Source organism: Peromyscus californicus, unplaced genomic scaffold (assembly GCF_007827085.1).
Source record: "Peromyscus californicus insignis strain IS unplaced genomic scaffold, ASM782708v3 Scaffold_4__1_contigs__length_199733344, whole genome shotgun sequence".
In the NCBI taxonomy this organism is placed as follows: Eukaryota; Metazoa; Chordata; class Mammalia; order Rodentia; family Cricetidae; genus Peromyscus; species Peromyscus californicus.
This window is the reverse complement of record NW_026294562.1, coordinates 167217879-167239979: the sequence shown is the minus strand read 5'-3', so window position 1 is coordinate 167239979 and position 22101 is coordinate 167217879. Positions and strand designations below refer to the sequence as shown.

Genomic DNA, 22101 nt, shown 5'->3' with positions numbered 1-22101 from the left:
AATAGATGTGGTTGCACAGGGCTGGAGGGAATGGGACTGGATTAACAAGGCTTTGGGAATGGACAATGGTGATGGTCACATGAACATATCCATATGTTCATGCCCCTTAGTTGCCCACTTCAAAATAGCCAAATGGGAAATCCCATATATGTCTCAAAAAGTGTTGACAGGAAAAGGAACCTTGTGTAATGTCACCCTGTCAATGCCACTCTCAAGTTAGAAGCAGTCCAGGTCAGCCTTTTGACATGTCATGTTTTTTCACATGTGTACCTAAAATAAACTGTGGATCAAAACTTTTTAGTAACAAGTTATATCTGTAGGTAAAAAGGACAGTCCCTTCTCCTGTCACTCTTCCTCACTTCACATAAATGACTATTGTCTAGGCAGCATAGTGTGAATGAGTTCTACGTGGAATGTATTTGGATACAGGAGAGGATGCATTTCTCTTCATGCAAACACTGCAGCATGTTAACAGGGGACGCAGAGCATCCAGAAGTTTGGGGGTTCATGAAATGAATTTCCATGGATTCTGAGAATTGTCTATATATTTAATCCAAACCCCAAGCTCTTATCTCCTTTGCAATTCTGTTTACTATATTGATGTCTTCTTTTCCCTTTTGCAAACCAAGTCTCTGTTTATATCCTGGCCTGTCTTTAGACACACGTTTATGCCAGGATTACAGTCATGAGCCACCAAGTCAGCTGTACCTGAGTAGTACTTGACCATTTCTACCACAAAATTTTTCTCCTTGTTGTACACCATTGATAAAGAAATGCCCCTACTCTGCTGTAGTGTGAGAGCAGAGAGGTCACTCATTCATTACAGCAAGCCTGACTGGGAGACTGGTCATTGAACTGACTGGGTTGGAGACCTCACACTTATACTCTCCAGCATCCTCCATCCTCACAGGATCTATGCTGAGTCGGCACTTTTTCGGTGACAGGGTCATCCTGTCTGTGAGCTGCAGATTCTGGTTATTGAAGATCCATTGGGTGGAGATTCCAGTGTCAGCTGAGAGACAGGTGAACACAACAGAGCTCCGCACTGTAACTTTGGTGCTGGTGACTCGGATAAAGGGCTGTGTTACAGGCTCTGTGAAGCAAAAAAGGAGGGGGAAATGACAACAGCTCTTCAGAGATCTCAACAAGCCCCTCTGTAGTCAGTGGACACGTAATAAAGCCTCTAGGGTGGAGACATTGGGGCTATGACAATAGACAGTCTTCTTGTAGTTTGGATCTGCCACTCATGGCTTGTGTGACCCTGATTCAGCCTCTGGATTTCCTGAGACTATTTCCCTTCACCTGTGCACACAGTGCATGATCATTTCTTGTCTCTGAGTAAGCTTAGTTATGAACAACAGCATGACATTCAGATGGGGGATCTGCTCAACTCAGCAGCATCTGTTACTTTTTGCCTGCAGCGGAAAATTCCCTAGCCTGGACCCCTAAGGATGAAAAGATGACTAGAGAAATATCTCCTCTAGGGGTCCTCCTCTTGGGGACCCTGACCTTCCTGTGAAGTCTGTTAAGCCCATCATCAGAAGAGTTGGCTTATGTCCTGGCACCTGTCCACTGAGTAGGAGATGCCCAGGTGACCTACCTAACCGCAGCTGTCACAGTACTGCACAGCTGGTCCCGCACTCTATGGGTCTTAGACAGTCAACAACACCTTGTTCCCTGTCATCTCTAACAGGAAGTCAAACTCAAGCCCAAGAGAAGGGCTCTCCATGGTCACCTGGGGTTGAGTCTGAAACAGAGGTCTGAAGCCAGGGCTTCCTGATGCTCACTTCACTATGATGAAACCATAGATCTCTAAGATAGGCCAGGCCTGACTCCCAAGGGGTCTTGCTCAAGGCCATGATCCTGGTGAGAGCCCCAATATTCTGAGGCTGACTGACACCCTTGGGCTCAGTTACTGAACACAAATCCTTGTCTGTAGATTTCGTTACATGAGGGATTCTGGTCAAATTTACTATGTCTACCTGAAGTGTGTCCTGTACTAAGTACTCAAACCCCCATGTGGAGACACAATATAGAGAGGAAACAGTCAGTCCAAAATGGACATTCCTGTGTGTATAAAGAGAAATCAACCCCACCAGAACTCAGAGACTCCAAAGAATCACTTACTGTATATGTGGAGGTACACATGTGCTTCTTGAGTTTCAAACTGTGCATTTAAGGTTCGTAGGGTGTAGAATCCAGTGTCCTTCTGGGCAGCATATTGGAACAGTAGAGATCCATTGGGGTACATAGTCTCTCTTCCACTGTGTGCAGGCCCCAGCATAGTTTTATTACTGGTTACTACATTCTGTGCAATTTTGGTACTTTTAACAATTGGTATCCCTTTATACCAGACAAAGGATCGAAGGTTCTCTGGGATATTATAAACAAGTAGGAGAGCATTTTCCCCTTCAACAACATTGCGTGGCATTGACTCAATAGTGAGCTGAGCGGGAGGGAGCCGGCAAGCTACAAGGGAGGATAGAAGAGAAGAGAAACAAATTCATCAATACTGAGAACTTTGTTTCTGGTGTAATGTGAAGTTTAGGTCCATCATTCGGCTGAAGTGGGTGGGCATGTCTGTAAACTCAGAGGTGCCTTACTTCACTTCTTCCTTACAGACCCCAGTCTTCACATTCTGCCCTCTTTGATCTCTTCCCTCTTTGGATGCCATCAACCCCTGACATCAATTATAGATGGGCTTCCTGGTCCGTCTTCAATTCACTAGAGATGGAGCCTTGTTAGAAAATCTACTTTGATCTTTTTGGAAGGCCTAAGGCATGGACTGGCTCAGAAAAATGTGGGTGGATGGGGAAGAATGAATGTTCATGGATTTGCAAGTCCAGGTGTTTATGAAATTCTCATGTGTGGAGCTACTGACACCAGTTACAACTCCAGCTTACATTATCTTATGCATGTGTGGGGAGTCAGTGTGTGGGTCTGGGTGTGTATGAGTGTGAGTGTTTGTGCAGGAGCAGGTGGATGACATCCTGTGTGTATGCGTGAATGCTTGTCATAGTACCTAGATGGAAGTCAGGGAACAACTTGAGGGAGCCTTTCCTATCCTTCCACCTTAAAATATTCTACCTAGTCTATGAGCTCCCTCCCCACTCACTACCAGGCAGTGTTCTCTTCACCTGTGAGCAAAAGCCACTACCAGGGCTGCAACCTTTACAGAGAAGCACACAGTGAACCTCCATGGTGGCTACAGCCTGCTCTGCCCTCCCTCTGTGGTGAACACCTTTTGGTCCAGCACTTACCCCAATCCCTACAGCCTTCCTTCCTCTGAGCTCAGCCTCCTGACAGGCTGGATGTTGTCCAAGGCCATTCTCTGTCCCTTCAACTCTTAGTCCTGCCTGGTTTCCCAGTTAACTTCTCTCTATATTTTTTTCAGTCCTCCAGACCATGCAATGAGCAACAAGGTTGATAATCATCTCTGTGCCCTAGGGCAACAACAATTCACGCTCTCCTCTGCTGTGTTCTACCAACCTGTCCTTTATGACACAGATTCCTAGCTGAGTGCCTAGTCTGCCCTGTGATCTCAATGCTCTGAGAAGGTGAGATTTACTCCCTGCAGGAAGGTGACAGAGATGTATGTGAGTACTAGAAAGGACCCTTCTGACTCATGGCTGGACAAGGTACAGAACCATTCTTAATGGAGTCAACGGTCAGGGCACATTGTCATGAAGCCCAATAGGAGAATCATGAGGATGTGAAGCAGGAGGTGACCTGAGTTCTGCAGAGAGGGCAGTGGCTCATCATCCTAGGGAGATTACATAGAGACCCTTAATCTTTCTATGAAGGCTGAGCTATGCCTTGGGTCTCTCTGTGTCCTTCCTTGGATGCAGCTGACCTCTGTCTAGGTGTAGTCCTCAAGGGATGTGGCAGTAGTTGGCGGGGGGGGGGGGGGGGGGTAACACAGGATTCTCTGGCAGAGAAGTATGCTTAGAAACACAGGAAGGAACCAGTAGGTCTAAGAGGGCTGTCATTGACCTCCAGGTCTGTAAGGGAGGAGGATGGAATTTAGGCTACGGTTAATCTCATGGTTCCAGGATATACTTTTCTACATGTTGATTCTGTGTCCTATAGCCACCTAGTGATAACTAGAGGAAATGCACAGATGTCTTGGAGATGTCCAGATAAGCACCTCTTACTATTTGCCTGCCAGAGAGAATTCAAATGCTGGACACCAGAGGAAAATCACTTGCTAGGAGGACTTGTGTCCTTTTTTCCTCCCCTTTGGGACCCTGATCTTCCTGTGAGGTCTTATGATTTCATCAGGACAGCTAGTTAATGGTCTGGGCACCTGACCAGCTGTACTCTCCACATGTGGTCTCTGGTGAAGATAATCCAGGGGACTCAGCCTAAGCATACCTCTCATGACCATGCACTAGCTGGTTCCACATACCAATAAAGCCCTGTTCCTTGTCAGCTCTAAAGGGAAGATAAGTCCCATAAGTGACAAAAAGCTCCCAAGTGTTTTCTGGAGTCTATCCAGGGACAGAGATTTGCAGCCAGGGCTTCCCAGAGCCCTGTGTGAGGATCCCATGACTTCCTCAACTGGGGACTGCTTGACCCTCGGAGATCCTTTCAGGAATCATGTGCATGGTGACACCTCCAAGGGTCTGCATGGAAGCTAAAATCCTGGGGCTGAGTTTACCCAGCACAGATATTCTGCTCTGTAGGTAAAGACAGGTGAGGGGTTCTGATACATTACAGTTTTTCCAAATTGTGTGTGTCCTTCAGTAAGGGCTTAAACCCCAGTGGGGGGGGAGACACAATGCAGAGGGGGAGAAGCCAGGCACAGCTCAGTCCTAACAACCCAGTGTACAAAGTAGGATAAGCCACACCCAGCAGCTAGAGGCCGTAGAGAATCACTTACGGTTCACATGGAGCTCCACGTGTATTTTTTCAGTTTTGAAAACTCTGTTTAAAGTTTGTAGTGTGTAGAATCCTGCATCTTTCTCTGTTACATTCTGGAGGAGCAGTGATCCATTGCTGTACATTATGGTTCTACTGCTGTGGGCATGCCCCTGGGTGATAGAATTTGTGACGCTGCTGTATTCTGCAATTTGCAAAACGTGGGTGCTATATATTGATTTGTACCAGGAAAAGGTTTGAAGATCTTCTGGCAGATTATGAACAAGGAAGAGAACGCTTTCCCCTTTAGCAGCATCCCGTGGCACCTGTTCTATGGTGAGTTGGGCAGAAGTGACATCCTTGCAGCAAGCAGAAAGGGAGGCTGAAACACACAAGAAAAACAGTTATCACAAAGATCATTGTGTTTGGTGGAAAGATGGCAACCTTCATCCTAGGCAGGTGGATTCATCACTCACCCTGAAGATGCAGGTGTGGGTGCTTCTAACCCACCTGGTGGGTGTCAACAACATGACCACTAATCCCTCAGTGCTCTGGAATATGTCATCTCCTCTACAAGGAACTCCCTCCTGGGGTGTCTCAATGGCTGCCCCTCACTGCCCTCAGTCAAGCACTGTGCACACCTAGCACACTGAAGTTGAGATTATGCCTCCTCTGAACTTTTTCTCCACAGACCCCACATCTTCATCCTTGTTTTTTTTTCTCAGTTTCCTTTGTGATTCCAGTCAACCCCTGACTTCACCTTCTAGATGTCCTTGCTGCTCTGCCCTGAAGCCCATAAGTCTAGGACTGGGTGGGGTCCAGGAGAAGTCTGATATCATTGCTGGCTCAGGTATTAGGAAAGACTTAGAGTCTAGGATGGCTGGATTTAAGTCAACTCACACAAGCTACAGTCGATTTGAATGAGGGGGACTCAACTGAAAATGCCACCACCATATGGGTCTGTTGGAAGTCTAGAGTTCAGTGTTTATACTGGTGGTAGTTGTGGGAAGGTCCAGTCTATATAAAGCAGTTTGACTCCTATACTCAGGGTTCCAGAGTTCTATAAGAGGCCTGGCTGAGCAAGCAATCAAGAACAAACTAATAGGCATCGCTCCTTTATGGTCTCTGCAACAGGTCCTAGATTTTATTTATGAAATTCATATTTGGGAAAATAAATATCCCAGTTATACATGGGCAGCCAAAAAACCATTACTCCCATTTAGCTCTCCTAGGCATTAATATTCTAGCCCTGGCAAATGCTATGATCACTAGTAGTTGAGCCTAGGAAAGAGGAGTGTGGCCAGAGCTTCCAAGTGCTCACCTCTCTGTTAAGATGCCAAGTTTTCCTCAACCATCCCCTGATTAATGCCTACAGCGGCTTTCTAACTGAAATTTGCATTGAGATCCCCATGAGAATGAACGTATTCTGACATCTTTGACTGAGTTACTTTCGTGCCAAGGACTTTCTATACATGGGTGAGTCAAATGATGGAGTATGATCTATTTGCCTCCATCATGTGTGTTCTCCACTAAGTGCTCAACGACCAACATAGTAACACTATATACAGGCCAGCAAAGACTGTGCTGTGTGTCTAAGCCCCCACAGCACACTGAATAATTACAGAAAATCACTTACTGTCCAACTGGAGATGAATATGCACTATTTCAGGTTTCATATCTGTGGTTACAGTTAGGAGAGTGTACCATCCGGCATCTTTATAGGTGGGACTATGGAGCAGCAGGGATCCATTGCTGTACAGTGTCTCTCTGCCACTGTGTGCAGGACCCGGCACACTAGAATTTGTGGCTATTATATGTTTGGCAATCTCACGGCTCTGGGACACACGATCTCCTTTGTACCAGAAAATACCTCGAAGATTCTCTGGGAGATGATGAACCACTAGAAGAACACTTCGACCTTTAGCAATGTTAGGTGGAACTGATTCAAGAGTGAGCTGGGCAGAGGTGGGATGGTATCCACAATGGGAGGCTAGAAGGGAAGAAAGATCCATTAGTAGCAGAACTTTTGTATTTGCCTCATTTGTTCCCTGTGTCCTGCGCAGATGTGTCCACTACTCAGCCTAGGTGAGTGAGTGTCTTCCTGTCCTACTGGGTGAAGGTCAGCACATGACCTCTATGCATTCAGCGTCCCTGCACATGACATTTTCTCTGTATGGCACTATCTGCTCTATTGTCAACAGGGTCCTGAATCTCTGCCCTCAGACCACTGCTGACATTCACTGTAGATTGCTGTTGGGGGGATGACGTTCTGGTTTGCTTCCCTATAGATATTGACAACTGACTCTCTGGCTTTCTGTTCTTTATGTTCTTTCCTCTTGTGGTTCCACTCAACACCTGACTTCAAGTACACTTAGTAGGGTTTTGTGAAGATCAGGACTAATCTCATTTTTTGGAAGGCATGCTACCTAGAAAAGATTCTGACACCTGGGGAGAATGAATGAATGAATGAATGAATGAATGAATGAATGAACGTGACAATAAATAACCAACGTTCCAATCAGAATGTCTAGGTTTTTTTAAATGAAAGAAACTCTTAGCTTTGTGGCTAATTGATTTTCCAGTTTGACTTATTTTTTTACATATACTTCCATTTCATGTGTGTGTGATGCTCTGCCTGTGTGTGTGAATTCATGTAGGTGTGAACACATGTGCATTTCTACATAGATGTGTATATGGCCAGGTGCATGCCACAGTACTTATATGTGGGGAAGAGGACATTTTTGAGGAGTAAGAAGGTTCTTCCATCTACCACATTGGAGTTGAGGATAAAACTCAGGTCACCAGGCCTGGCAGAATTTGCCTTCACTCATTGAAAGACTTCACTGACCCACCCAGGACAGATTCTTTTCTGTGTCACCCTGTCATAGTTGGGAACATCAGCCTTCAGAATGCAGTAGCCAATGTGATTGCCATTGAACAGAAAACAATCTGGCTTTCATCTGCACCCTTACCATTTCCTGTTCATTGAGAACTTCCTGCAGCTGAACTTCTGTGCATCTTAGTGTCATCTCCACTAAGGGGGAAAGAAGACACCTTGATTCTCCTTCAGACTCTTGTCTTCCTTGGGACTCCAGTACTGAGCACCCCACTTTTACACACTGTCAGGAATTCTCTCTTCATTTAGGAGACTAGCCCTTGTCCATAGGCCCCTTGAACAAGGTAGGGATCTTGATCCCTGGAACAGGTGTGTCTCCAAAGGATCCAGCACTGCCACCACACTCCACTGTCCTGGAGTCACTTCTTCCCAGAGTCAACTGCACTGTTCCAGAGTCAGCTCTGCTGTCCTGAAGTCACCTCTGCTGTCCTACCTTTCTAGACCTGAGCCTGCTATAAGGCAGAAGCCCCTCCCAGAGTCACCTGGGCTGTGGTTGGGCCCTTGTCCAAAGTACTGCTGTCTCCTCCCCTTAGAATTGCTTGGTGATTCTCTTCCCCGATCTCTTTCGTTATGTTTCAGTCCTTCAGACCACAGATGTAAACAACAGGCCAATAATCATCCCTGTGCTCTGAAGTGTAATAGCTCACCCCAGGGCTGACCTCTGCTGTGTCCTGGCCTTGGCTCTGTAGCACCGAAGGGGGAGGGGGGACTTTGTCTTCCCTATGCATTCTTTGTGACACAGAAACTCTTCTGTCAACCCAGTTGTCCTCATGTCCTCAATGCTCTGGGAAGGTGGAATTAGCTCTCAACTAGAAGGCAATGGATGTCTGTGAAGGCTGGAAAGGGACCATCTGAGTGATGCCAGGGGAAGGACACTCATCGCTTATGACTAGGGTCACCATTTCAGGGTCTCAACCAGGACAGATATCCCGGAACAGTTTTATCAGGAAAGTCATGTCTTGTGTGTGGAGAAGGTCACCTATGTCTTGGACAGCTGTTGACTCACTCTGCTGTGGAGGGTTTCAAATGGAAACATGAATTCCAGCCTCTTTTGTTGTTGGCTAAGGTATAGTTCGGGTCTTCCCATGTCGACTCTGACAATTTAGGGATGTCTCTATCCTTTGCTTGGTAATTCCCCTGTGGTCACCCTCTCTTTCCCTAAAGAAGATGCTAGAAGGAATGAGGCTTAACATGAACCCCTAGCATAGAACTGTTCTCAGAATGGCCTTGTGAGAGGGACTTTAGGTCTGTAGTGACAGAAATGGAAATCACACAAGTTTCTTTCATCTTCTCCAGGAAAGCAGCATCCTAGAGTTTGACTGTGAGCTAATATCACCCCCTGGAGATTGACAGGATGACTGGAGCTCATGTCTGGGAGCTGGCAAGACCAGCAAAGCCTGTTACTACTTGGCTGCCTGAGGGAATTCCCTGGATTGGACCCCAGAAGACAAGCACTTGCCAGGGGGATCTGTGTCCTCTCTTCTTCACCTTGGGGACCCTGACCTTCCTGTGAGTCTTATAAGTCCATGAGGACAGTTGACTGCTGGCCTGGGCACATGTCCAGCTCTGCTCTCCATGCTGAGTCTCAGAAGGAGGTAACTAGGTGACACACCTTCAGTGTGACTCTCATGACAATGCACTGATTGGTTTCAAATGCTATGAGATGTGGATATTCAAAAACCATTATTCCCTGTCAGCTCCATAAGGAAGTAAGAGTCCAAACCTGGTACATAAGGAACTAAGGGTCCCAAGGATCACTTGTAGTCAATCCTCAGACAGAAGTCTGGAACAAAGGCTTCCTGGTGCTCACCTCTCTGTGAGAATGCCAACATCTGCCGGATGCCAACATGGTCTCATTCTGAATCATGTTCATGGTGAGAACCCCAAAAGACAAGATTGAGTCTAATGCTACTTGTACAGACTTACCCTTTCTCATCACACATCACACACACACACACACACACACACACACACACACACACACACACCCTTTTCTGAGGGTAGAGTGAGGGCAAGAGTCTGATCTATGGCCATTTGTCTCTAGTATGTGTGTCCTGCACTAAGTGCTGAAATACTAAAGTGGAGACACAGTTCAGAGTGGAGGCATGCACAGACCAAGCAAGAGAGTCCTGTGAGTCCACACACAACCCAGGACTGAATGATCTTGAGAATCACTTACTGTCCAATTGGAGCTGCACATGAGCTACTTCAGCTGCCAGATCTGTGGTCAGAGTTAATAGGGTGTAGAATCCAGCATCCTTCCAGGTGACATTGTGGAGAACCAAGGATCCATTGCTGTACACTGTCTCTCGACCACTGTGTGCAGGGCCTGGCACACTTGAATTCTTAGCTATTATGTGTCGGCCAACCTCATGGTTTTTGAACACATTAATTCCTTTATACCAGGAAAGGGCTCGAAGATTCTCTGGGAGATTGTGAACCACTAGAAGAACACTTGACCCTTTTGTAACTCTGGGTGGCACTGACTCAATAGTTGGCTGGGCAGAGGTGAGATGACGCCCACAGTTCAAAACAGAGGCTGAAAGAGAAGAAAGATTGATCAATAGTTGGACCTTTATATTTGGCTAAGATGAGGCCCTGTGTCCTGAGCAGGTGTGTCCATAGCTTAGCTTGGGTGTGTGGGTGAGTAACTTCCTGTCATTTACTGACTTCCATGTCTTCAGTGTCCCTGCACATGTCATTTCCCCTGTATGGCGCTCTCGGCTCAGATGTCAACATAACCCCAGTTTAAAGCCTCAAACTACTGCTCATATCAGTGTAGACTGGTGTTGGGAACAAGTCTCCCTGACCTCTTCTAACAAGACCTTGACACCTGACTCTCTGGCTTTTATGTTCTTTCTTCTTGTGGATCTAGTCAATACCTGACTTCATTTTCTAGCTTTCTTTAATTCCAGCCCACTAGGACTAGGGAATAGTAAGAACCTAGATTCATCTTATATTTTTTTAAAGAAATGGTGCCTAGAAAAACTCAGATACCTGTGGAGAATGAATGAATGAATGATATCCTGTGTATGCTCATGAACGTTTAAGAAATTCATAGGTTTGGGAATACAGAGTTGAATGTTTCCATTTGCTTTGATTTTTTACACTCACTTGTATTTGTCTGTGAGTTTGTGTTCGAGATTGTGACTCAGGTTATGGGAGTGAGTGCAGGATACAGTCCTAGGTGAATGTCAGAGGACTTGTGTTCATTAGTCTCAGCATGTCAGACATTTAAGCAAGTGCTTGTATCTAGTGAGCCATGTCACTGATCAATTTAAGCTTAATTATTCTTCTTTAGGATGCCAAGGTGAGGACATCAGTGTTCAGTTATTGTCATCATGCTGATTAAACTTGGGTAAGAACAATCCCCTACCCCCGTTACTTTTTCAGATTCACCAAGGATAAGAGTAAGTTACCTGCTGCTGAGCCTCTGGCCTACACTTTGTCTTCTTCTCTACAAACACTGAGACTCCTCTCAGGTCCTTCTTCCCTTAGGAGACTCCAGAGGGTAGGTCAATCCTCTCTTCCCATATCCTGTCCACTCATGGTCTCCTCACCTGTGATCAGGAGCCCCTGAGAGTCCGTGACTCTTTGCAGAGGGAAACAAAGGTGCATCCCTAGACGTTGTGGCCTGATAGACCCTTGCTCTGTGGCACATCTCCTCCCAGACTCTGCTACCCTTCCTTCATGTGAACTGAGCCCTCTCCCAGGATGGAGCATCTCCCAGAGTTTCATGGGCTGTGGGGTTCGCTATTCAAAATCTTGCTCTGTCCCCTTACTTTCAGTGCTGCCCCATGTCCCTCTCTACTTCTCTCTTTACATCTCAGTTCTCCAGAACACACAGTGGTCAGAAGGGCAGATGAGCATCCCTGTGCCCTGAGAGAACAGCAGCTCACCCTGGGGCTGCCCTCTGCTGTGTCCTGGCCTTGAACTGTCAGCACCAAAGAGGAAGCCTCTGCACTCCGTGTACAACAGAGAATCCCAGCTGGGCACCCAGTCTGCCCTGTGTGCTCGGTTCTCTGAAAAGAAGGAATATCCTTTAGCAGGAAGGTGACAGAGGTGACTGCTAGGTCTCAAGGGATGAGCTGAGTGAGGCAGGAAGAAGGGAACAGATCCATTCTCACTGCAGTTATTAGTCAGGGTTCTGACCATGACAAAGGCTCTTATGCAGATGAGTCAGAAGCCTCACATCCTATGTGTGTGGGAGGAGGTGACCTGGGTCCTATAAAGAGAGCTCTGGGCTCCATCATCCCATGCAGGGTTTCATGATGATGCTCCCATTTCTTCTGTTTGCTGAGCTATGTGCTGAGCCCATGTGCTCTTTGGCCTCTAAGATGCCTTGGACCTCTGTCTAGGTGATTCCCCTTGGCTATCCTATCTTTCTTGAAGGAAATATATAAGGTCTGGTACTCAACACGATCCCCTGGCACTACAGAAGATGCAGAAAGCAATGAGAATGTCTGCGAAGTCTGTGTCACTGACCTCCAGTCTGCAGGGAGAGGGATGGGAGCCAGGATACAAGGTAAGTTCCATTTTAGGGAAATACCTTTCAGAGTGTTGATTGTGTGTCCTGATTCTCCCCCTGGTAACCACATCGGGAACTGCAGCTCACCTCTGGGGAGCTGTTGAGATCAGACCTTGAAGACATTTACCAAAAAGAAAGAATTTCCTGAAAGAACTCCCTGAGCTGAACCACAGAGGACAAGCACTTGTCAGGCTGACATTTGTCCTCTGTCCCACTCCTTCATGACCCTGACTTTCCTGTGAAGTCTCATAAACCTATCAGGACTGTTAATGGCTGACACCTGTCCAGCTATGCTTTCCTCTTGAGTCTCTGGAGAAGATGTCCAGGGCATCTAGCCTAACTATGGATCTCATGACAGTGCACATGGCACAAAACTTGAGCTAGTAGAAATCACTGTTCCTGATCATAGGAAGTCAAAATCCAAAAATGCTTCTCATGGACACCTGGAATTGAGTCTGGGACAGAGGACTGGAGCCAGGAATTCCTGGTGCTCCCCTCTCCCCGAAGATCCAGTGTTATCCTCAATCAGGCTCAATGTTGATTTCCTCAAGGTCTTTCTCATGGACACATTCCTGGTTAAGAACCCCAAGAGTCTAGACAGAGGATGATATCCTAGGTGAGTTACCCACCACACGTTCTCTTGTGTGCAAGGGCTCTATTCTACTGCAGTTATTCTACACAATTTAATGTGTCCTGCACTAAATTCTCAAACCCCAACATGGGGACACAGTGCAGAGAGGCGGTATGCGTATGCCAGGTCTAACACTTCTGTGTATGTCCAGTAGATTGAACCCCACCCAGCATGGAGAATTCACAAAGAATTACTTACTGTACACATGAAGGTGTATGTATATTGTTGATATAAATTTTACTTTTCTACTTCTGGTTTCTAGTATATAGAATCCTGTGTCCTTGTGGGTGACATTTTGAATCCACAGGGATCCATTTGGGTACACGGTCTCTCTACCGCTGTGTGCTGCCCCCGGCACAGCAATATTGTATTTCAGTGTGTAGGTCGCAATTTTATGGTCTATATCTGCTTCTTCTTTAAACCAGGATATGGTTAAAAGATTGTCTGGCAGATTGTGGACAAGAAAAAGGTTGCTTTCTCCTTCAACCACATGGGCAGGCACTGATTCAATGGTGACGTGGGCAGTGGTGGGCCGGTACCAACAGGTTAAAAGGGAGACTAGAAAGAAAGGGATAAAAAGTGTCAATATTGAGCAGGTGTGATCATAACTCAGTTGAGGCATCTGGCTGGTGGTGTGTCCACCCTCCTTGACGGAGATGAGCAACATGACCTCCATTTTTCAGAGCCTCTGACTGTGTCCTTTCCTTTTCCCAGAATAATCTTCTCACTTCTCTGCCTGGCTCCCCTCCTCAGTATTCCCATAGCTCTCCTCACATAAGGAGTATTTGGAGTGATGAAGCCACTCTGACCTCCTCCTCTATTTGGAATCACCGTGCCACGATTGGGGACATCAAGCTTCAGAACATGGCAACCAATGGACTCCCTTTGGATGAGGAGTGTTTGGGGCTTTGCTCTTCCCCTCATCACCTCCTGTCCTCTGAGAGCTTCAGGATTCTGAGTCTCTGTCCCTCACTGCACCTCCTGCACCATGACTGCAAACAGAAACCCCTAGTCTTCTCTCAGGATCCTGTCCTCTTGAGTTCTCCTCCACCCCCACAGTCAGAGAGGGGGTACACTTACCTGTGAAGAGTAGTCCCTGCCAGGGGGTGCAGCCCTTGCAGGGAATCATTGAGGACTCCACCATCTCTCTTCTCACTGTGCTGTTCTTCGTATTAGGAGAAGAGATTCAGCTACTACACAGCTCCCAGGCTCTTCTGTCCTTCCTCCTTCAGAGATGAGCACTCTCCCAGGTGGGAGCATTTCACACACCACAATGGACTGTCAGTTGTTGGATCTGTGTCCAAGGCACTGCTCTGTCCCTTCCACTCTCAGGGCTGTCCCACATTCCTCTCATCTTTTCTTTCTTTATGTTTAGTCTCCAAGCAACACATTGAGCAACAAGGCTGATAAGCATCCCCGGGCCCTCAGAGAACAATCACTCATCTCAGGCCTGACATCTGCTCTGTCCTGGCCTTGGATCTGTCAGCGCACAAGAAACCTCCATCCTGCCTGTGTGTCCTTGTAAAACAGAGACCCAGCTGAGCATGTGGTCTGCCCTGCATCCTCAGTGCTCTGAGAAGGTGGGATTTACTCCCCAAAGGAAGTGGACAGTCTCTGAGGTCTACAAAGGGACCAGCTGAGTGATGACCAGGGATGAAGAGCAATCCTTTATCACTAATGTCATTAGTCAAATTCCTGACCCAGGAGAGTGGCCTAGGAGCCATTGTGTGAGGAGTTTCATGTCCTCAGTGTTGGGGTAGATGTGGGGCCACTCTTTTTATGGAGAGCTAAAAGGCAGCCTTCAGCATTATATGTTGGCTGAGCTGTGTTGTGTGAGCCCATGTCCTCCCTGATCTTCCTGGGTCACCTTTGTCCTTTGCCTAGGTGAATCCCCAGGGCAATCTTGTTTTCCCCTATGAGAGATACCATGAGAGAGGGGGCTTTCAGGTTCCCCATGCATAAAGATGTTCTAAGTCACATGAAGCAGCCAGTAGTTCAGAGCAGGGTCTAGGGACAGGAACGGAAATGAGTCTCCTAGACAAGGTCATGGCTCATGGAAACAGTATTCTGATTATTGAGTTTGTGTCCTGATATCATCCTCCCACTTGGAGATCACTGGGGAACTGCAATCTCTTGACTAGGACTATATCAGGCAAGGTCAACAAGTCAACTGTAAACTTCCCTGACTCCCTCAACACAAGTGTGAAGCAGGGCCTGTCGTCCCGTTCACTCTTCTCTCCAGAACTCCTCTTTCCATCTACTGTAGGGTGGGTTAAGAGTAGCCCCCCAGGTACCTGCCCCATGGGGTGTTCTCCCAGAGACTTGGGGAAGATGCTTATAAGTAGATGGAAATCTAATCTGAGGGATATCAAAGGAATCTTCGAATGCAGATCTCTTTCAGTCCATTCACTTTATTCTTCTAAGTCAATTCTCTCGGCCTCTGATCTCTCTGCTGTTCTCTCTTTGTTCTACCTTAGTTCTCTCTCTCATCCTTCTCTCTTGCCTGACTTCTCACATTTCTAACAGGAGACTCCTTGCAATCCTGAGAAAAGTTTTAAAACCATCAAGGTCATAGCACACTCCTAGAAGAGATGATAAGGAGCAGAGCCATTACCATAGTAACACAAGGTTTCCAGTCTCAGGACCAGAGGGAGGGGGTGCAGTGCCCAATGCAACAAACTCTGAGACATAATTTTTCATCAGCAGACTTAGAAAGCAAGGAATTGGCAGGCTTTTCTTGGGGTGCTTTGTGTTAGTAACCTTGGTAGACACCTGCAGCTCTGACCTTGCGCATAACTGTAAAGTTTTAAAATTATAATCTATATACAAAGAACTTTAGTCTAGTTGAAATTTCTCTGAGACAAAAATGAGCTAAATATATGCAGTTTGTGTTAGACTGAGGAGAGATTATTATTTTCTGTGTTAATCTGAGCAAAAGGCACAAAGCAGGTTTAAGTGTCTAGAGTCTCGTGGGACAATGGATCTGTCTATGAAGCATATTCTAGTGTATTTTCTATATATCAAAATTATACAGCTAAATGAAAAGTCATGTTCCTCACCACCCAGGGATATATGTGCCCATAAGACTGAGATGTAATCATGAGATGACATACATACATTACATGAAGATGCATGGTAAATGGGAAGACCCTAGCTGTTCTTGTACAAGAAATCTGCAACAAGAAACAGCCAAGTCCTTCAAAAGTCAATAATTCCAAAACACCTTGCATGATGGATTCCTCCAACAGAACCCTTGGTTTTGAGAGGTTGACCTTCAGAACACTACTTGTCACCTGCTGCATACTCCCATGGCCTTTGGCTACCAGCAGCTCAATAGTGGGTCTAAGTAAGGTTTCAGGTTTTTCCTGGGAAATCCATGACAAAAGTTGAAATAGTGTGCATTCAGAGGTTAGGCAGCCTTATCAGAAAATTTCAAAGGAAAGTCCTTGGAAATGTCTCTCAAAGGACAGAACACCAATGTATGGTGGCACATGCACTTTCTGGCCCATCACTGGTGTCTAAATCCTTCCTTCTCTTTGCCCACAAGGTGCTGAAGGGTCTGCTCTTTAGTACAAAGAACATCGATTCACATGGATGTGTCTTCTGGTCTTCCCTATACCCTGTTCTATTTCTTTCTCTTGGAATAAAGCAACCACAGTTTAAGAGAGAGTAAACAGTCCATTTTCTTTCTGATTTGGGACAGAGTGTAGCACTGAAGGAAGTCAAGCCAGAGAACATGCTGCTTGATGCTTGCTCTCTGCTTCATGCTTAATTAGCTTTCTTATAAAACTAAAAGACCATATGCCTAGGCTGCCCACAGTGGCATGGGAACTCCTGAATCAATTAGGACAATCCCTCAGAGATGTGTCCACATCCCAACCTGATAAAGACAGTTAGTTACTCTGTTGCATCTTTTTCCCCCAAGTGACTTTGGCCTGTGTCAAGGTGACAGTTAATGCTAACTAGGAAAATGTTTTAAACTTCCAAGTCTTACTCTTTCACATGGATATTCCACAGGACGTTTTCCATTCTCCAAGAGAGTGTCTCTCTTTGTTTGCTGTGCCCATCACATGTGCTGGTATTCACTGCCCTTCACATCTGGACCCTCAGAGCCAGGACACAGCTCAAGGACATCTGAACTGGGCTTCACTTTTCTCACTTCCCAGATCCTGAGCCCACTGTGATGTCCACCACAGACACTGTGAAGAGTAAGTGAAACAACATCATCAAAGCATTAGCTTCATCCCTAATCAAGTCTGGCCTCCCACACAATTCATCACCTGCACCTTCTAGCTCCATTGGAATCAGAGTAGAAGCCAATTACAAGCTAAGACAAGACAGAATCTAGGAGCATATGGCATAAAGAAACATGAGCATGTTTCCAAGTTCTGGGTGTTCCTTTTGGGTCATGGAGAACATAAAAGCAAATGGTGGGAACAGGAAGGCATGAATTACTGATTTAAATATACGTGGCCTAAAGTACAGTCCTTCTCCTTGAGACTTAGATTTTGGATTCTTCTCTTTCTTCTATTATTATTATTCCTAGGTTTAGCCTTTACATAGTGTCCCAGATTTCCTAAATATTTTGGGTTATATTTTTAGATTTAACATTTTCTTTGACTGATGAGTTTATGTCTTCTATCATATTTTCAATGCCTGAAATTCTCTCTTCCATCTCTTGTACTCTGTTGGTGATATTTACATCTGTAGTTCCTGTTCACTTACCCAGATTTTTCATTTCTAGAATTCCCTTACTTTTTTGTTTCCTTTATTGCTTTGATTTCAATTTTCAGGTCTTCAATAATTGCTTTCACCTGGTTGCTTGTCATTTTTTTGGCTTTATTGGCATTCACTAAGGAATGTATATATTTCCTACAATTATGGTTACCTTTTCCTCGAATTGCTTAAGGGTGTTTCTCTTTTCCTCTTTAACGACCTCTATCATGTTCTTAAAGTTGTATTCAAGGTAATTTTCTTGTGATTTGACAGAGTTGGAATGTTCAGGTCTTGCTATCATAGAAAGGCTGGGCTCTGGTGGTGTCATGTTGCCCTGACTGTTGTTAACTGCATCCCTACACTGATGTTCAGGCTTCTGGGTTTGGATTAGGTCTGGGACCTTGTTTTTTTTTATTTTGTCTTTGTAGGACTGGCAGTTTGTTCCTTGGTTACTGTTCCCTCCTTGGTCTTCTAGTCTTCGTGGCCTGGATTTCTTGTGGCCAGCATGACTTCTGATCTAGTATGGAGCCTCTGTCCAAGTTGGGAGATGGGTGATTAGCTTGTTGTTTGGTGCAGCAGGGGCATCTCTGTTCCTTTGACTGGTGTGGTCTGTATCTGTTCTTTAGACATGTGTGTACTGTGCATGAATATCAGAATTTAGTTAGGAATGTGGACAGGAACAGACAGCAGTGTGGGTGATGAACTGGGAAAGATTAGGTTGGGGGATGGGACTCTGGGAGCAGAATCTAAGGAGTGGGCCAGTTCATCAGGCAGATGGGTCACTCATATATTCATCTGACTGGTGTGGCCTGAGCTTCAAGACTCTATTCCCGAAACCAGGTGACTTGGGAGGTGTTAAGGTGACAGCTCATGCTAACTATGACAGTCTTTTAATCTGTTTAAATCCTCATCTTCCACAGGGTAGAATTCATAGGACATTCTCCATTCTCCAAGTTAGCCTCTACCTCTGTTTGTCATGGTCATCACAAGTGCTGCTCTCCACTCAGGGAACAGCTCAAGAACATCTTCCCTGAGTGTCACTTTTTCCACTCCCTGTGTCCCTTAGGTCAGGGACACTGTGATGTCCACCACAGACATTGTCAAAAGTTAATGAAACAGCATCATCAAAACATAGGTTTCATCCTTACACAGGAGAGGCCTCCCGGGCTTGTTTAGCACCTGCCTCTTTTGCCTTCATTGGATTCAGACCAACCAGTCAATGGCTAGACAGGACAGGATCTGGGAGCATTTGGAATAAAGGAACATGAGCATGGTTCAAAGCTTTGCAGAATCCTTCTGAGTCACAGCAATCATGAAAGCAAATGGAGGGGACAGGAAGACTTCATTTGACAACAGGAAAGTCTACTTGACTATAAGATCAAGTATGATAAAGAGACCAATGTTACCCTGCCTGTGAAGTTCCTCTCTCCTGGGGGAACCCCCTGCTTCACATTTCAATACCAATACAAGGTGAGAAAAGAGAAAGCAGAGATGCAAGGAGAGGAGAAAGAATCATAGCGGGAATTTCATAAGAGGACTGGGATTTGTTCAACTCCTGACAAAGACTGGGAATTACTTTCTGTGTTTATCCATAAAAACAAGGCTTTACCCCAAAGCTCAATGCTGTCATTGCAGGTATTCATATCCCAAGGCCTGTATTTTTTTTCACTTTGGTCCTATGGACAATAGTGCCTAAGTTCTGGACAAGGGAACATAGGATCTGCAATTATTAGAAGTGATGATGGGGATAAAGTGCTCTTGTCTAGGTATCTGGGGCTTTCCATTGATAAACCAGGAGTATAGTGCAGGTGGGTGAGAAGCAACATTTGAGGAGAGGTTGAGAGTTGACTCTGAATACAAATGAATACCTGAGAGGAATATGATCAAGTTGTTGGTACTATCTGGAACACACAGAATAAAGCCACATGTGAAGTCAGCAGAGAGAAGGGGAACTCCTCCTCTGTAGAAGGCTATAATATCTGTTCAATAACCTTAGTTGAGCAGGGCCCAACCAGAGCTGTGGTGCAGATTAGTAAACAAGTACTCATATATCATGAACAAGCCCTGATATATCTCTATCACAACATACAAAACATGTGTTCTCTGAGCTTGAGATGTCCTCTGTCTCCATCACCCTGAGCCTCTCCAAGCAGGATAAGTCCCTCAAGGTCCTAGCCAGCCAAGATGTCTTAGTGTTGGATCTCTGTCATGGATTCAAGAAGGACCAGGTATCCTATTTCTAGCTATGTACATTTAGGCAGTTGTAGCCATGGTGACACAAATTACTCACAGGTAGTGTTCAGGTTGAATGGGTCTCTTTGGCACCCACTAAGGTGCAGGTTTCACACTCAGAGAGTCCTGCACCAGTCATGACATTCAGTAAAGTGAGAGTTCATTGGCTTCCGACAGTTCAGACTATCACCTTCTGAGAGTCTTTGACAATTTCTCTCAACAGGTAGATTATATTCTGACTCTCAAGTTCATGATTTAAGGCTACCATCTTCACCCTCCTCATAAAGTTGGAATTGTTTCTTGTGATGGTAAAGTTCGGCAGCAGTACTGTGCAAAGAACAGAGAGAATATGGCCCTTTGTGAGACCTCTGACAGGAATCTTAAAAGTTCTTATTAATAAAATTAAACTTAAGGCCAGTTATTGGGGTGAACACTGAAAGATCAGAGAGACAGTACAAGCCAAGCTAACCTCACCTGGCCAACTTCTCAGCTGATTTTGTTTCCTCAGAGTGGAAGCTTCTGTGTCCTCATCCCAATGACTCTCAGCTGACCTGCTGCTCGAAAGCCTGAATGAAGCTTAACCAGCTAAAAGCTTCTAGTTTCTGGTCCTCACACCGTACATACCTTTCTGCTTTCTGCCATCACTCCCTGGGATTAAAGTCTCGGCTTTCTGAGATTAAAGGCGTGAGTCACCATGCTTGGCTGTATCCTTGAACACATGGATTTCTGCCTCTGGAATGCTAGGATTACAGGCGTGTGCTACCACTGCCTAACTTCTGTGTTTAATATTGTGGCTGTTCTGTCTCTGACCACAGATAAGTTTATTAGGGTGCACAATATTTTGGGGAACACAATACCACCACACCTCTGACCCTACCAAAGGCCTCTTTTAACTAGTGCTGGCCATTCCAAACTCAACTCCCAATCCATGTCTTTGGGAACGAGGCAGAAGATGACTCACCATCACATGATGAAGAAAAGGACTGCTCAGAGGAAGTGGGTCTCCTGTGCTGTGTGGGAGAAACACTGTTTGCCATGTGTGAGCTGGGCAGCAGAGCTTGATGATACAGACCTAGGATCTGGAGTCAGAAGCCCATTGTCTCTCCTGGTCCTCACTGACCCACTCCTGTCTGACACCTGAGAGTGCTGTGTCCCTCCTGCTGTACTGATGTCCACAGTAGAGCCTGGGGCAGTACCCTCTGAGGCACTGATGTTCAAGAAGTCCTACAGATTGCACAGAATAAGACTTCTCACTGAGCTTCCCTGAAAATCACTCACAGGCTGCCTTGAGGACTTAATGTGTGCAGAGACATCTCACACATGAGAACAGGAATGGGCCTGTCATTGATTTAACTACCCAGGATGGACCATAGCATGGGCCAATCTTCCCAGGTGTTTGATGATGATTGAGATGAGACACAAGTCCCCAAAAGGCAAATGATGAGTCTCAGAATGGTCCAGGATAGGTAAGAATATGAGGTATAGGTCAGTGTGAAACAGAACTATGTTCTTGTCATTGTAATATCTCTCTCTTGAACATGTAAGGACCAAGAAGAGAGATTTCTTGAAATTCAGGTGGATGGGAGGAAGATGCCACTCCATCACCATCCCATTGTCTTCAGAGGGTCTCAGGACCCAGAAACACAGCCTCCACCTGCACCACTTGGCGGAAGAGTCCCATCAGCTGGTCAGCAGGCAGGATTCCTGTGGTCAGGCTGCTCCACCACCAGCCCCAGTAGCATCGCATCAGAAGTCCCCTAGAGGCACAGTTTGATCCTGTCCTGATGGGAGGAAGAACCACCCCAGAGACACAGGTGCCGCCTACGCCAAGTGGAGCAAAAATCAACACCTGTACCTGTAATTTCCCCAAACCCAGGTGGGTACACAGCAGTGTAAGAATACATTCAACAACATAAAGAGTAATATGACACCTCCAGAACCTAGTGGTTCTACAACAGCAAGACTGGAACACTCCAGCACAGATGAAGCATAAGAAAATGACCTTAAAAATAACTTTATGAAGATGAGAGAGGCCCTTAAAGAGGAAATGAAAAATTCCCTTTAAGAAATGGAGGAAATGGCAAAGAAAAAATTGGAAGAAATCAATAAATCCATCCAAGAAAGCCTAGAAAATACCCAATCAAACAGTTCAAGACTTGAAAACTGAGATAGAGGCAATAAAGAAAACACAAACCGAGGGCCTTCTGGAAAGGGAAATTTGGGTAAACAAACAGGGAA

The 22101-nt window shown here is 45.7% G+C and overlaps 1 protein-coding gene across 1 annotated transcript; it reads right to left on the bottom strand.

Annotated features, from left to right (window-relative positions):
* Positions 1-809: 809 nt before the first annotated feature.
* Positions 810-14059, bottom strand: LOC128095217 (carcinoembryonic antigen-related cell adhesion molecule 3-like). The gene is made up of 7 exons (XM_052714010.1): positions 13996-14059; positions 13114-13473; positions 9936-10295; positions 6497-6850; positions 4883-5242; positions 2128-2469; positions 810-1093 (listed from the first exon to the last, which is right to left on the bottom strand). Exons 1-7 carry the CDS (start codon positions 14057-14059, stop codon positions 810-812), a joined length of 2124 nt encoding a protein of 707 aa, XP_052569970.1.
* Positions 14060-22101: the final 8042 nt, after the last annotated feature.

What these genes read in the sequence shown, in the direction of transcription:
- LOC128095217 (XM_052714010.1), bottom strand. Translation starts at nt 14,059, where the DNA reads ATGGTGGAGTCCTCAATGATTCCCTGCAAGGGCTGCACCCCCTGGCAG. An exon ending in TATTCATCTCCAGTTGGACA is followed by an intron (nt 5,243 to 6,496) that starts GTAAGTGATTTT and finishes TGTGTGTTTCAG; the next exon opens with CCTCCCTTTCTGCTTGCTGC. An exon ending in TGTGTACCTCCACATATACA is followed by an intron (nt 1,094 to 2,127) that starts GTAAGTGATTCT and finishes TTTGCTTCACAG; the next exon opens with AGCCTGTAACACAGCCCTTT.